At 44.0% G+C, this 12,960-nt stretch overlaps 1 protein-coding gene across 10 annotated transcripts in view; it reads left to right on the top strand.

Moving 5' to 3' along the window:
• The window catches only part of LOC147013574 (medium-chain acyl-CoA ligase ACSF2, mitochondrial-like), a 197,713-nt gene that overhangs the window by 27,829 nt on the left and 156,924 nt on the right, over nt 1–12,960 (top strand). For 9 of the 10 annotated variants that reach the window (XR_015051376.1, XR_015051377.1, XR_015051378.1 and 6 more), the window contains exons 4-7: nt 3,484–3,537; nt 8,870–8,988; nt 10,597–10,759; nt 12,616–12,711. Coding sequence is in view for 7 of the 10 variants with exons in the window: in XM_085855490.1 (XP_085711616.1) it covers nt 3,484–3,537; nt 8,870–8,988; nt 10,597–10,759; nt 12,616–12,711 (432 nt within the window). In the remaining 3 variants the exon portion in view is untranslated. The remainder of the gene's footprint in view (nt 1–3,483; nt 3,538–8,869; nt 8,989–10,596; nt 10,760–12,615; nt 12,712–12,960) is intronic. The other variant, XM_085855491.1, reaches the window with a different exon arrangement.

Below are 12,960 nucleotides of genomic sequence, written 5' to 3'. Positions count from 1 at the left end.
AGAAAATCATTGTGGCTCCATGCTGGCATTTGCCTGATCAAATAGACCACCGGTACCCCCGTCCTCTTTGAACCAGGTTGGATCTGGAATTTGGAATTTACCTATGTGCTCCCAACATCTCGTCTATTCTTCATTGAAAAACGTCGTGGGATGTTTAATGTCTTCCAGCAAACCAATTACAAGCAGTCATGGAATCCATTGATGTTTCCAATGTCAAGTCGTTCCTGTTTCTAAACAGTTTAATCTCCGACCATCACTTTGAATCCCGTCCAGGACGCTCAACTCTGGACCTACTTTTGCTCCTCTCTGAACAATGGTTGGAGACCCTAAATCTCAAACAAGAGGTTAGGAACGTCTCCCTGGACATATGACAGGTATTGAACGCAGCCTTCCATCCTGCTTTGCTGGTCAACCTCACTCCCTGGATTTCTGACTTCCTCCACTCACACAGTCAATGCATTGCTGTCAATGGAACCCTCTCCCCCCTCTCCCAGTGGAAGCTCGGTTTTCTCAAGGCACTGTTTTCAGCCTGGTCTTGTTCCTTCTCTGTGTTAATGACCTCACTAATGCCCTGGAAAACCCTCTTCCTTGTTGCTGATTACTGCACTTTGTGTCTGGGGGGAGAGGGGGGGTTGGGGGGGGGTAGGTGAAGAGCATGGGGGGTGAAGGGGGGGGGGGAGGCAGCATGAAGGGAATGGAAGGAAGCATGAGGGGAATGGAAGGAAGCATGAGGGGAGGGGAGGCAGCATACCAGGCTGTTCCCGGGGCGATAAAACGCGCCAAAACAGCAACGTTTTGTTTTTTTACCGCCGTGTTCTACATAAAACCGAGTGGAAAATCTTCCTCCTTCATCTTCTTCTTCACTTATCATAAAAGGTGAGTCTCATTCAATCCCGTTTCACAAATTTATTAGATTCAGAAAACGCTGATAATTATACACCGCCTTTCAAAGCATCACAAAGCAGGTCGCTCTACTTGCAACACAGGTGAGAAACGGATACGAAAAAGCAGCTGATATTTCAATAATTAATTCACATGATTTTTAAAGGGTGAATGTAAAAAATTTTTGTGTGTGTGTTTTTATTTTATGTATTGCATTTTTTTAAATTAGGTCATTTCTAACGTCATCTCGGACGAGATGACCTAATAAAACCAGTGTCTGTGTCCGTACGTCCCCATTTTTTTCTTCCGATTTTCTTGATATTTGGTATGTGGGTAGATGTCGATGAGGGATGCATGACAGTATGACCTTTGACCCGATTGAAGGTCAAGGTCAACGTCAAGGTCACTCCAAAGTTGCGAAATCGTCCATTTTCAAAATCTATCTCCTCCGCCGTTTATGATCCAATCTTCGAAATTCCTTCGGATTCTGATAATATAGAATATCTAAATTTAGACAGGCAGGTTTTTTGAAATTCGTCCTTGTTATCGAGTCACGTGTCTTCAAAGTTGGAAGAATCGTCGATGTGATATGGTCAAAAAAATTTCGCCCGATCTTGATGAACTTGGTACGTCGGTCGGGGTCGATGAGTGATGCACGATGGTATGACTTTAGACCTGATTGAAGGTCAATGTCAAGTCAACGATGCTGTAAACTTGTGAAATCATCCATTGTCAAAATATCATCCGCCATTTATGACTCAGAAATGCGGTTTGATTTCTGAGGTCCGGTTTCTATCCTTTTGAAGACACATGATCATAAATGTTCCAAATCAACCATTTTCAAAATCTATCTCCAGATAACTCAGATATGTTGTTTGATTTCTGAGGTTTTCTATCCTTTTTACTCCCGGGCTTTCGTCTGTACGTTGAACCAAAATACAAGACGACATCGAAGCCATTCTAAGCCGATCAGAGATCCACATCTACAGAACTTCAGAGATGACCGTCACCCCCAACCGGGGGTAATTTTTATTATTATTTTGTTATCTTTAGCAATTACGCAAAGATTGCTATTTCCATCAGCGAAGCGACGGGTCTTGCTTCTGGTGGCTTTGAAATGAACAACCAAGCAGCTTGGTGAGTGCTCACCAAGTGGCTTAAGCCTCAATCGAACACTCCAACAAAATGGTTGATAAGGAACATATGGCTTGGCAAACAATTAACGATCACCAATTGGACATACAAACAGCATGTACCCGAAGACGCCCAAGCAATGTCCGAATTGGACAAATGAACAGTTTTTAGCAGTCGGAACTGCTGTTAAGTTCAATTCTGGAGCTTAAATTTTGTAATTTGGCATAGTTTAGGAGATTCTCGAGGTTATGAAATAAATCCACGAACACAGGCATCTCCCAGGGTTTATAAACATTGCAATGTGTCTTGCAATCCATAGGTATGATCAGGCATTCGATGATATAAGTGAGGAAGGTGAAAAAGAAAACTTTATCGTTAAGAAATCATTACGGCCTGTTCCAAGCCAAGGCAATGTTGAGCGGGCCAAAAAAAAAGAAATGCTGGCTTAAGACTCTTGTGGGCTGACCAAGATGGCGCGCCACCATTTTGGTGAGGCTTATTTTGGTTTTTCGTGATGAGCACCCCCTAAATTTTCTTCAAAAGAGGTGTTTAAATTAAACCAAACACCCAATTTCATTCATGCACTACCTTGGAGTTCAGTGAGTATGCATGCAAAGTTTGGGGCTGCTGGGTTTCATAGTTTTGGAGTTATGGAGGAGATGGGCTGAGAGACACACACTGACATTCATTATTATTATTATTATTATTATTATTATTATTATTATTATTATTATTATTATTATTATTATTTACACATGGTACATGCTTGAGAGCCTCATTGGGATGCATTTCTTTCTGCGCTGTCGCTGATGAATTACCAACAAACGAGGAAACCAGTCCGGCAGCTGAGGGGGTGTGTAGTTTGAGATTCCCATGTTTGTACAATTTGTGAACATCTTTATAGCTGTGGAGGAACTCTGGGAAGGGTTTGAAACAGCAAAGCACTTACCTTGGGTAGCCTTTCATGGTTGCTTTATGCAGCTTCTTTAGCGAGAAGAGCCTGGGAGGAGTCAATTTATTTATATAATCCGAGCCACCTGGGTTTAATTGATTAGGTGAGAGCTGATTGGTTATTCCCTCCATTTACAGGTGAGAGATGTGGGTGGGTCTTTGTTTTTCATAGGGACAGGGTAGTGCAGATCCGACTGACACACTTGGTTATGCGATAATTGAAACACACAAGGTTTATGTTCAAAGCTTGCAATTTTATTATTTATGGTAGATAACATCAGGAAGGTGGCCTCCACCAGTTGCAGTGCATTGTCTTCGAAAAATGGTCCCACAACCCCAAAAATTCCCACCCACCTCTCGGACAGGAGAGCGGTCTGAAATGTGTCAGTTGGCTCTGCACCAGCTTGTATATACACACACTGCTGAGATTGCTTTCATGTTTTGGTCATTATATTGCAATGGTGATATGTTGAGCTTTTATATGTGACATATCATGATGCTTTCTTTTATCTGCAGGTCACAATAAATCCCATGTATGAGAAAGATGAACTTGAGTTTGCACTGAAAAAGGTTTGCCTTTCACAGCTACATTCCACTGAAACAACTTAAGATGTTTATTGATTAACTTTCCTGCAGGCATAATATTGATACTTTTTGTGATTGTTAATTCAGTTCACTTTGTGTTCTAATTTCAATTGACACAGTTTTTGATAAAGCTTGCTGCAAGCTGAATTTTAACGGAATTGTTGATTGGTGGTGTAACGATGAGAGCGTCCACTCCAAGTCTGGGAGGTCGGTGGTTCAAACCCCTGCCGAGTCCTACCAAAGAGTTAAAAATGGAACATCATGCTTAGGCCAAAAAAAAAAAAATGTTGCATTGGCGTAACCCGCCCGACCCTAAAAATTCCGCCGACCCTACATTTTTTTTTTGTTTTTTTGCTATCGATTTCAAGTATCTTGTTGATTGCGATCGCGATCGCAAAAACCCGGAAGTGTTTCGGACAGAACCCGCCGACAAAAAGGGTGGTACTCGAGCCGGGGGAGATTTTGGGAGGGATTTATTAGGATTTATTAAATTTTTGGATTTATTATCCAAAAATTTTGGGATTTATTAGGAAAAAAAAAAAAAAAAAATATCCCGACCGACCTACCCTATTTTTCAGTGACCCGTTACGCCAATGCAACATTTTTTTTTTTGGCCTTACTTGCTTGGTGTTCAGCATTACAAAGGATAAGAGCATGGACAATCCTCATAGTTTGGCATCCATGGGGAGGAGGAAATTCCTCCAGAAGAAATGTTCTGCTGAGTGTGGTGAGAAAGGTGGTGCCATTGTTGTGACGTCGCTAGTACCCAGAGTATCCCGGGAAGTGCTGGCACTTCCCCCAAGTTCAGTGGCTGTATTTGTCTTGTCTGACAGTCCTATATTATGTCATGTCGGTCCGTGTGTGTGTGTGCGTGCGTGCGTGCGTGTGTGTGTCCAGGCCGTAACATTTTTACCATTTCAGTTTTTTTCATCAAATTTTCAACAAATGTTTATTTTCAGAATGTGGAGAAAATAATAAAAAAAATTGGGTCAAATGTGAAAGGGCAAAGTCATCAAAACTATAAATAGACATGACTAGTCCAGCAGCAGCGCATTAAGGCTTGGAGATGAGTTGCGGGAATGTGCTTGTAAGGGGAAATGCTGATTACCCTGAGGCCCTCTCCCTGTAAACTGTTTATTTCTCGGCAGGGAAAATGATCAGAAATGTTCAGGGCTTCTTCCGTAACTTCTTGTTTTTGATAACCTCAAAGTGAGAATAAGAAAACTGTTGTTACAAAATACAACTTTCTTATCTCTCCCTGGTTACCCTCTCCTCTGGTATGACAGACCAGAGTCTCGTCCTGGTGGCGGAGTTGCTCTCTTCATCAAAGACTGTATCCCTCACTCACCATGCACTGCCCTCTCTCCTCCACACCCCCAGGAATACCTCTGGCTTCGGCTTCCAGAGGTCTTTATACATCTTTATACATCTTCCAGAGGTCTAACCCAAGCATCTCGTCTTTATATGTGTGTTGTACCGTCCACCAAACAGTGACGACTCCATTTACATCTCGCTCTCTAATAACATGGATCAACTTCTTTCTTGTCATCCCAACTCTCTTGTCCTCAAATGTGGTGACTTCATTTGTCATCATGTCAGTTGACTGGGTGTGGGTACCTTTGCCACCTGCCATGGTACTTTGGCAAAACACTTCTGTGACTCATTGGGACTGACTCAATCTGTGAACTTCCAGACCCAGATCTCAACCAATGGTACTCCATCTCTTCTGGATCTGATTTTGACCAATTTCCCTGAAAATATCTGCTGTTCTTCCTCCACTGCAATTGGTTCATCTGACAACATGGTTGTCAAAGTAGACATCTCTCTGGCTGTTATCAGAGAACCACGACAGTGCCATCGAGTCTGGCATTTCACCCAGGCTGACTGGCAGGGTCTTCAGGCAGCCATCAAACTTCTACACTGCAGCTCACGTGCTCTCAAAACATGCTCCTCTGCTCTTGCTCACCCTCTCTCTGTTCTATTCAACCTCTCATTTGCTCAAGGTCATCTGCCATCTGCTTGGAAATCAGCAAACATTACTGCCCTGCATAAAAAGGTGCAAACACAGATCCCTGCAACTCCAGACCAATCAGCCTTCTCCCAATCATCAGCAAGGTTATGGAATCCATCATCGCTTCAGACATTAAATCCTTCCTCTTCTCCAATGGCTTGATTTCAGATCATCAATTTGGATTCAGACCAGGTCACTCTACTCTGGATATACTGCTTCAGCTCTCCCAACAATGGATGGAGGTCCTCAATGCCAGACATGATATCAGAGCCATATCCCAAGACATATCACGTGCTTTTGACACGGTCTGGCACCCTGCCCTGCTCACCAAACTCTCTTCCTATGGTATCCAAGGCCATCGCCACTCATGGCTCGCAGACTTCCTCTCCTGTCGCAGTCGATGTGTGGCCCTTACTGGAGTTCTCTCATCCCCTCTGCCTGTCCAGGCTGGAGTCTCTCAAGGCAGCGTTCTGGGCCCTGTTCTTTTTTTGGTTTTGATTAATGATCTCTCTAACTCTTTGGAAAATCCTCTTTATCTCTTTGCTGATGACTCCACCCTCTGCCGTACCATCTGCCATCCCTCAGATCGGCAAGCCGCAGCTTTTTCACTCTCTGCAGATCTGGGTAAAATCACAAATTGCTCCAACACGTGGAACATGTCTTTCAATCCTGGCAAATCTCACACCCTCACTCTGTCTCTCCGAAAGGACCGTCTGGAACCCCCCCTCCCCCTCCGCCACATCTACTTTATGAACAATCCTCTTGAAGAAGTCCTTTCATTCAGGCTTCTGGGTCTCATGATCTGCCATGATCTTTACTGGGAAAGCCACATTTTCAACCTGGCCTCCCAAGCCAGTTGCAGACTGGGCATCTTCCATCGTGCAAAGTCGTTTCTTGGCACACCTGAGCTCCTGACCACATACAAAGCTTTTGTTCACTGCCTGATGGAGTACTGCTTTCCCTTCAGGGCTGGTGCTTCTGCCTCTCACCTTTCTCGGCTTCATGCTGTGAAAACCAAGGCATTTAGGGTCACTGGTATCTTCCATGGTGAGGCTGAGTCTTTGGGTCTCTCACTGTCTCACCGCAAGCTGGTCGGTGGTCTTTCTTCTCCCATCTCCTCCCCAGCCTTGCCCCCCTGCTCTGTCTGAGATATGCCCCCCCCCCATATTTCTCGCAAGGTGCTCAAGGTCCGCCAGGTAAAACTACCAAAATCACGAATCACTGCTCACCTTCACTCTTTCATTCCTCTTTTTTCCCCGCCTTTGGAACAAACTCCCTCATTCTCTTCAACCCAATTCTTCCCTCCAGGTCTTCAAAACAGCTGTTCACCGCCACCTCTTATCGTCCCCCGACGCCCCAAACCAATCTCCTTCAAATTCCCTGTTTTCCTTCCTGAAAGTCCCTGTCGTGTAAAGACCTGAAAGTTCCTGAAGTGTCAATTTTGTTTACCCTGTGTACCCAGCCCCATCCTTCTCCCTTCCACAGATCTCTTCATGTCTCTGTTGGGAGGGAAAGCAGCATGAGGGGATGAAAATGGAAGGCAGCATGAGGGGAGGAAAGGGAAGGCAGCTTGAGGGGTTGGAAAGGGAAGGCATCATGAAGGGATGGAAAGGGAACGCATCATTAGGGGAGGGAAAGGGAAGGCAGCATGAGGGGAGGGAAAGGGAAGGCAGCATGAGGGGAGGGAAAGGGAAGGCAGCATGAGGGGAGGGAAGGGGAAGGCAGCATGAGGGGAGGGAAGGGGAAGGCAGCATGAGGGGAGGGAATGGGAAGGCAGCATGGGGGGAGGGAATGGGAAGGCAACGTGAGGGGAGGGAAAGGGAAGGCAGCATGAGGGGAGGGAAAGGGAAGGCAGCGTGAGGGGAGGGAAAGGGAAGGCAGCATGAGGGGAGGGAAGGGGAAGGCAGCGTGAAGGGATGGAAGGGGAAGGCAGCGTGAAGGGATGGAAAGGGAAGGCAGTGTGAGGGGAGGGAAAGGGAAGGCAGCGTGAGAGGAGGGAAAGGGAAGGCAGCGTGAGGGGAGGGAAAGGGAAGGGGAAAGCAGCGTGAGGGGAGGAAGGGGAAGGCAGCGTGAGGGGACGGAAAGGGAAGGGAGCGGGAGGGGAGGGAAAGGGAAGGAAGGATGAGGGGAGGGAAAGGGAAGACAGCGTGAGGGGAGGGATGGGGAAGGCAGCATGAGGGGAGGGAAAGGGAAGGCAGCATGAGGGACGGGAAAGGGAAGGCAGCGTGAGGGATGGAAAGGGAAGGCAGCATGATGGGATTGAAAGGGAAGGCAGTGCCCTGGGGCGATAAAATGCACCCAAACAGCAACGTTTTCTCTCTCTCTCTCTCTCTCTCTCTCTCTCTCTCTCTCTCTCTCTCTCTCTCTCTCTCTCTCTCTCTCTCTCTCTCTCGTTTATTTGTGTAGATTGAGCTGCAATGTGGCTGCCCAGGCCATAACTTTTTTACAAATTGAGCTTTTGTCATAAAACCTTCAACAAAGTTTTATTATGACAATATGGAGAACACTAATGAATACTAGCCGAAACCCCGTCACAGACGGATTCCGTTCATTCAACCACCCTCACCAGCTCACCCACACTCGAGGGACATGGACTGGACAGGGCGTGATTGCCCCCGCCTACTCATCCCCGCCCCTGCCCCATTCCCCCCACCTTCAATTTCCTTACCCCCGCTCAAAAATTTAATTACCCCGGCTCCGCCTCTTCACTCCCCTCCCCCGTCTCTTGATTCCCCGCCCCACTTGCCCCCGGGCCCCCACCCCTGTCCTCCCCCTCACACTCAACCCCGCCTAATTCACCCCAGCCCGCGCCCACTCTTCCCCCGCCCCATTTCCCCCCCCCGTCTCCCGCTTTCAATTTGCTTACCCCCGCCCAAAAATTTGCTGACCTTGCCCCCCACATCTTCACTCCCTGCCCCCGTCTCTTCATCCCCTGACCCCGCCTCTTCACTCCTCGCCCCAACGAAAAGTGTTTATTCTGCCTCAGAGTTGAAAGTTGACTATTGCCACTATGTGCGATGCACTCTTACAGGAATGAAGTTTCTTTCAGTCCAGGTCACAGTACCGAGAAAAACGTGACGCGACCACCAGGAGGAGCACAAAATTGGTCCTTCAGTCTGAATATAGAGATAATGTATAAATATATATATATATATATATATATATATATATATATATATATATATATATATTTTTTAAACTTGTTGTTTTGGTTGTTTATTTTTAGGACAGTACAAAACAGATGGGTGTTGCATTTTGGGATGTTTTCTCGTTTCTCACTATTTTGCATCATGTGAATGACTGCAGGTTGGTTGTAAGGTGCTTGTGAGTACTTCAGCATACAAAACACAGAATTATTATGGGATGCTGACAGAAATCTGCCCAGAGCTTCCAGGAAGTCGTCCAGGTGCTTTGCACAGCAAAAGGTATTGCCGTAGAAGCTACCTTATCACAACCATAAGTTGAAAATATTATACCAGCCCCTCAATACTTGTTTTCTCAGCAACGAACCTGATGTACTGTTCTCTGACATATATATATATATATATATATATATATATATATATATATATATATATATATATATATATATATATATATATATATATATATATATATATATATATATATATATATATATCTGACCGTATATGTATTACATACATGCTTAAGGTGCATTGTGAGGGAGGGGTGTGTTTTTCTTTTGTGTATATAATGTGCAGTTTGGTGTAAGGAAGATTGTCTCTTTTCATACATATGATTCATGATCATCAACAATCGATTGTAGTCTGTTTATCCTTTCAAGTTGGCAGGCAGCACCCTCTTTGTTTCTTCTTCTTCTTTATTTGGTTCCGGATATTGGTGGCAATGCCGATTGGAAGTTCCTGTTCCAAGTTTTCCTGAAGATGGTGGTGGACCTTCTCTTTGAACTGCTGCAGTCACTGCCAGGATGGTTCACTCATGATGATCGGTTGTCGGTCATTCTGTCATTTTGTTGGAGCATCAACACACATCAAAGTTCGGATAGGATGGTGTGTGTCCTCAAAAGGAACTTGTTATTCTGGTTCTAATAATGAGGCCACTCGTGTGGTATTTGATGGTGCAATGAGCGGAGATGTCGTGAGTCATTGGAGCAGCGATGGTGGGTTCCTGCAGCGTACATTGCAGCCAAGGCTTGCCATTGCGATGGGACAGATATTGCTTTTATAGTAGATGGGACAGAATTAGTTGCTTCCCTCTGTCCTGAATGCAGTTCAGTTTCTGAAGTCTTGTTTCGAATACTCCCATTCAGGTTAGCAGTGGGTATTCCATCACACTCTTGACCCAATACTTGCAAAGGGTGGTGAGGTCTTGAAGGGTCAGGAGTTGATCCCCTTGAAGGGTCAGGAGTTGATCCAATCAAACCAGAGTCCCCAACCTTTGCTATCCTTTTGTAGCCATGTGTTGACGTGTTTGTCCTCATCATTCGGCTTCTATTCCCTCGAGTATACCCAACAGTATCATCAATCCTTTCAGCATAGCCTTTTGGGAAGGAATGAAATGCATATCCATGATATCCACAGAAGTAGTACTGATGACCTCAATGGTGTTGCATTTCCTACCTCTCACATACCCATACCAAGTACAAAATGCCTCTTTCGAATCGACATTGGACCGTGATCAAATAATTAATTTTACTGCTGGCTGCATCATTACTGTGGTGCAGCTGTCGGATGAGAAAGCCAAGAAAGGAAAACGGATTGTCATTCGATTGCAAGTTGTATTTAATTTATTGCAACTACAGACGTCACCAAATAGTTGATGGGTGAGAAGAGACTTGGATTAAACTGTTTGTGGGCATGTTACAACTATACTACAACTTGTCTTCACCTCCACCAGCGCACACCATACCAGTGCAGCACAGTTAGCTTTCATATGAACACACCTTGCAAGTCGTCGTTAATGGGTACAAAAGCTCGGATTTTCTGTCATTTTGCCCCGTTCCATTAGCCATATTATGGTTGACAACTGTTCCATCATGATTTGGTATGCAGACTACCGGAGTTACGTGTGATGGTGACGATTGGAGAGTCCCTGCCTGGCACTCTATCCTTTTCTGATATTTCTGCAGCAGCAACGTCTGAGAGTGAAGAACAACTTCGTCTGGTACAAAAGTCACTGGACATGGACGACCCCATTAATATCCAGTTCACATCGGTGAAAGTTCAATGCTTTATTTTCTTTTATTTATCGAAGGGTCATTGAGGAGCATCATGTAAATGAATTACATTCAGGACAAAAACAGCAGGTTATATCATTGTACTCGCATGTGAATTACATTGCTGGAAGTATTGTGACTTGGTTTGTTTATTTGTGGAAAGATATTTGGTTTGTGATATGATTTATTGATCTTGTATATAGTATGTGAACACATAGACTTTATTTTGTAGACTTTGCTTTGTAGACTTTGCTTCATGTGCTTGCGGAATTATGTGATCATCCTGTTTCGTAATTTTTCTGGATGCCATTTGTGTCTGTGCCATGTCACACGGTCATGTCCATAAGGTGGCGATGTCTCTCCCCAGTGGATGGGAGATTATGGAGGGGTATGTGGGATGGTGGTGGGTATTGTGGGGGGTGATGATTGATGGTGGATTGTAGGGGAATGGTGGAGGGGATGGGGGTCAATCAAACACCTGTTGCCATTGTCCGGCAGTGACCACAAGAGCACCTTGAAAGTTTTGAAATCCTCTTGGAGGAGTAGATGTTGATACATACATACTTTCGCTCCACTATAAATAGACGGTGGTATATTTGATTTGTAGAAATTAGTGTTAATAATAGATAATTATTTTCAGGTGCCCTTGTGGTAACTGCCAAGCAATAGCAACCGGTGTTTGATTCACTGCTCAAATTGCCTGTGTACATGTGCTGGCTGGTAGCTGGATAGAGGTGGTGTTACAGTTACGAGTGACTGCTGTTTCTTCCGCTTAATTGTGTGTATGGTATCTCTCTGAATCATGGCACATAACCACAAGGTCTAGTCATCTCTGTTGTTTCACAACATGCTCTGTAACAGGTTCTGAGCACAAAAGCGAACGTTTTGTCGGCCCGATCCACACTCGGGTATTTTGAACACATCTTGTCCAATTTCTGGCAAACCTATGGTGTTTCGGCCATTAGTGTTGCATGAAACCATCTCGTGTTGCATTACTATACAACCACTAAGGGGATGCATCGACTTGGAATATTTGTGGAAAATCGAAAATTATTTGCCATTTGAGTTAAATCGTACCACGATCAATTGAAACAAGTAACCTGTCTACAGTATGGATCTGGTGGTCGACTTCCAGGTGTGATACAGTAGGTCACAGATAATCTGAAGAAGAAGAATAAGAAGACAATTTAGACTTTTATTCGCAGATTTACCTACTGTCGAGTTCAGAAATTGGAAAAAGTCACATCATATCTATTTTGGAGGGTGTCAAGGGATAGATTAGCATCGAGGTGGTCTGAGCGTTTGGGTTCCCCCTTAAAGACCTGCATCACCAAATTTGGAAGACAGTCTCCTGTGAATCTCAGCTGGTCTGATGTTCTACTTCATGAGGAACTTGATACACCTCTGTTACACGTGTGCTTCCATGTTGGTCGCAATTTCAGTTTTACCCAGAATCCTTTGACCACCGTTGGTGTCACTTCCTCTATAACTTGATCAGGGTTGACAATATCATTGCACAAAATTTCAGAATGGAACTATTACTTTTCCCTGTTTGAAGTAAATTTCCTTTCCTGAAATACCAAATGTCAAAGTTTGCATTGCATATCTCGAAGCGACGATTAAAAAGTTGCTTTCGGTCGAGTTTTTTTTTTTTTTTGAGTGATCTAATTGTTGATAAATTCGGATTTAGGTGGACATTGTGAGAGTACTTATTTTTTAAAAAATAAATGTTATTGTTGAAAAAGCATGTGCAGTAAAATTAGACTCCGATTGCAAGTACATCGTGTTCGAAATAAATAGTGGTTCACATGCTGTGTCGTCATGTTTGGTGGTACATTTTTATTTGTTTTTGAAGGGAACAACTGGGCGATCCAAAGCAGCTGTTTTGACCCACCACAACATTGTCAACAATGCTTACCTGCAAGGTTTCCACATAGACTACCTTAAGCAGGTATGCTTCCTGTATTAACCACAAAATCATTAATTTGATGACCTCGATCAACCGAATTTGTAAAGAGAAGGTAATGTGGGAAATATTTCAGGATGCTAAAGTAAAAACAATTTTCAAGGTCTGTTAAATCTAAACATTGATTACAAAATTATTTTAATTGTTTTAAAAGTTTTAAAACAAGAGTTATTTTTCATTAATATCCACCTCCTTCATCACACCTGGATATTTATATGACTATGTCATGAAGCT

This window comes from Eptatretus burgeri, chromosome 14, assembly GCF_056783735.1.
Source record: "Eptatretus burgeri isolate ZD-2024b chromosome 14, Ebu_testis_v1, whole genome shotgun sequence".
In the NCBI taxonomy this organism is placed as follows: domain Eukaryota; kingdom Metazoa; phylum Chordata; class Myxini; order Myxiniformes; family Myxinidae; genus Eptatretus; species Eptatretus burgeri.
This window is presented reverse-complemented; position numbering and strand designations above follow the sequence as displayed.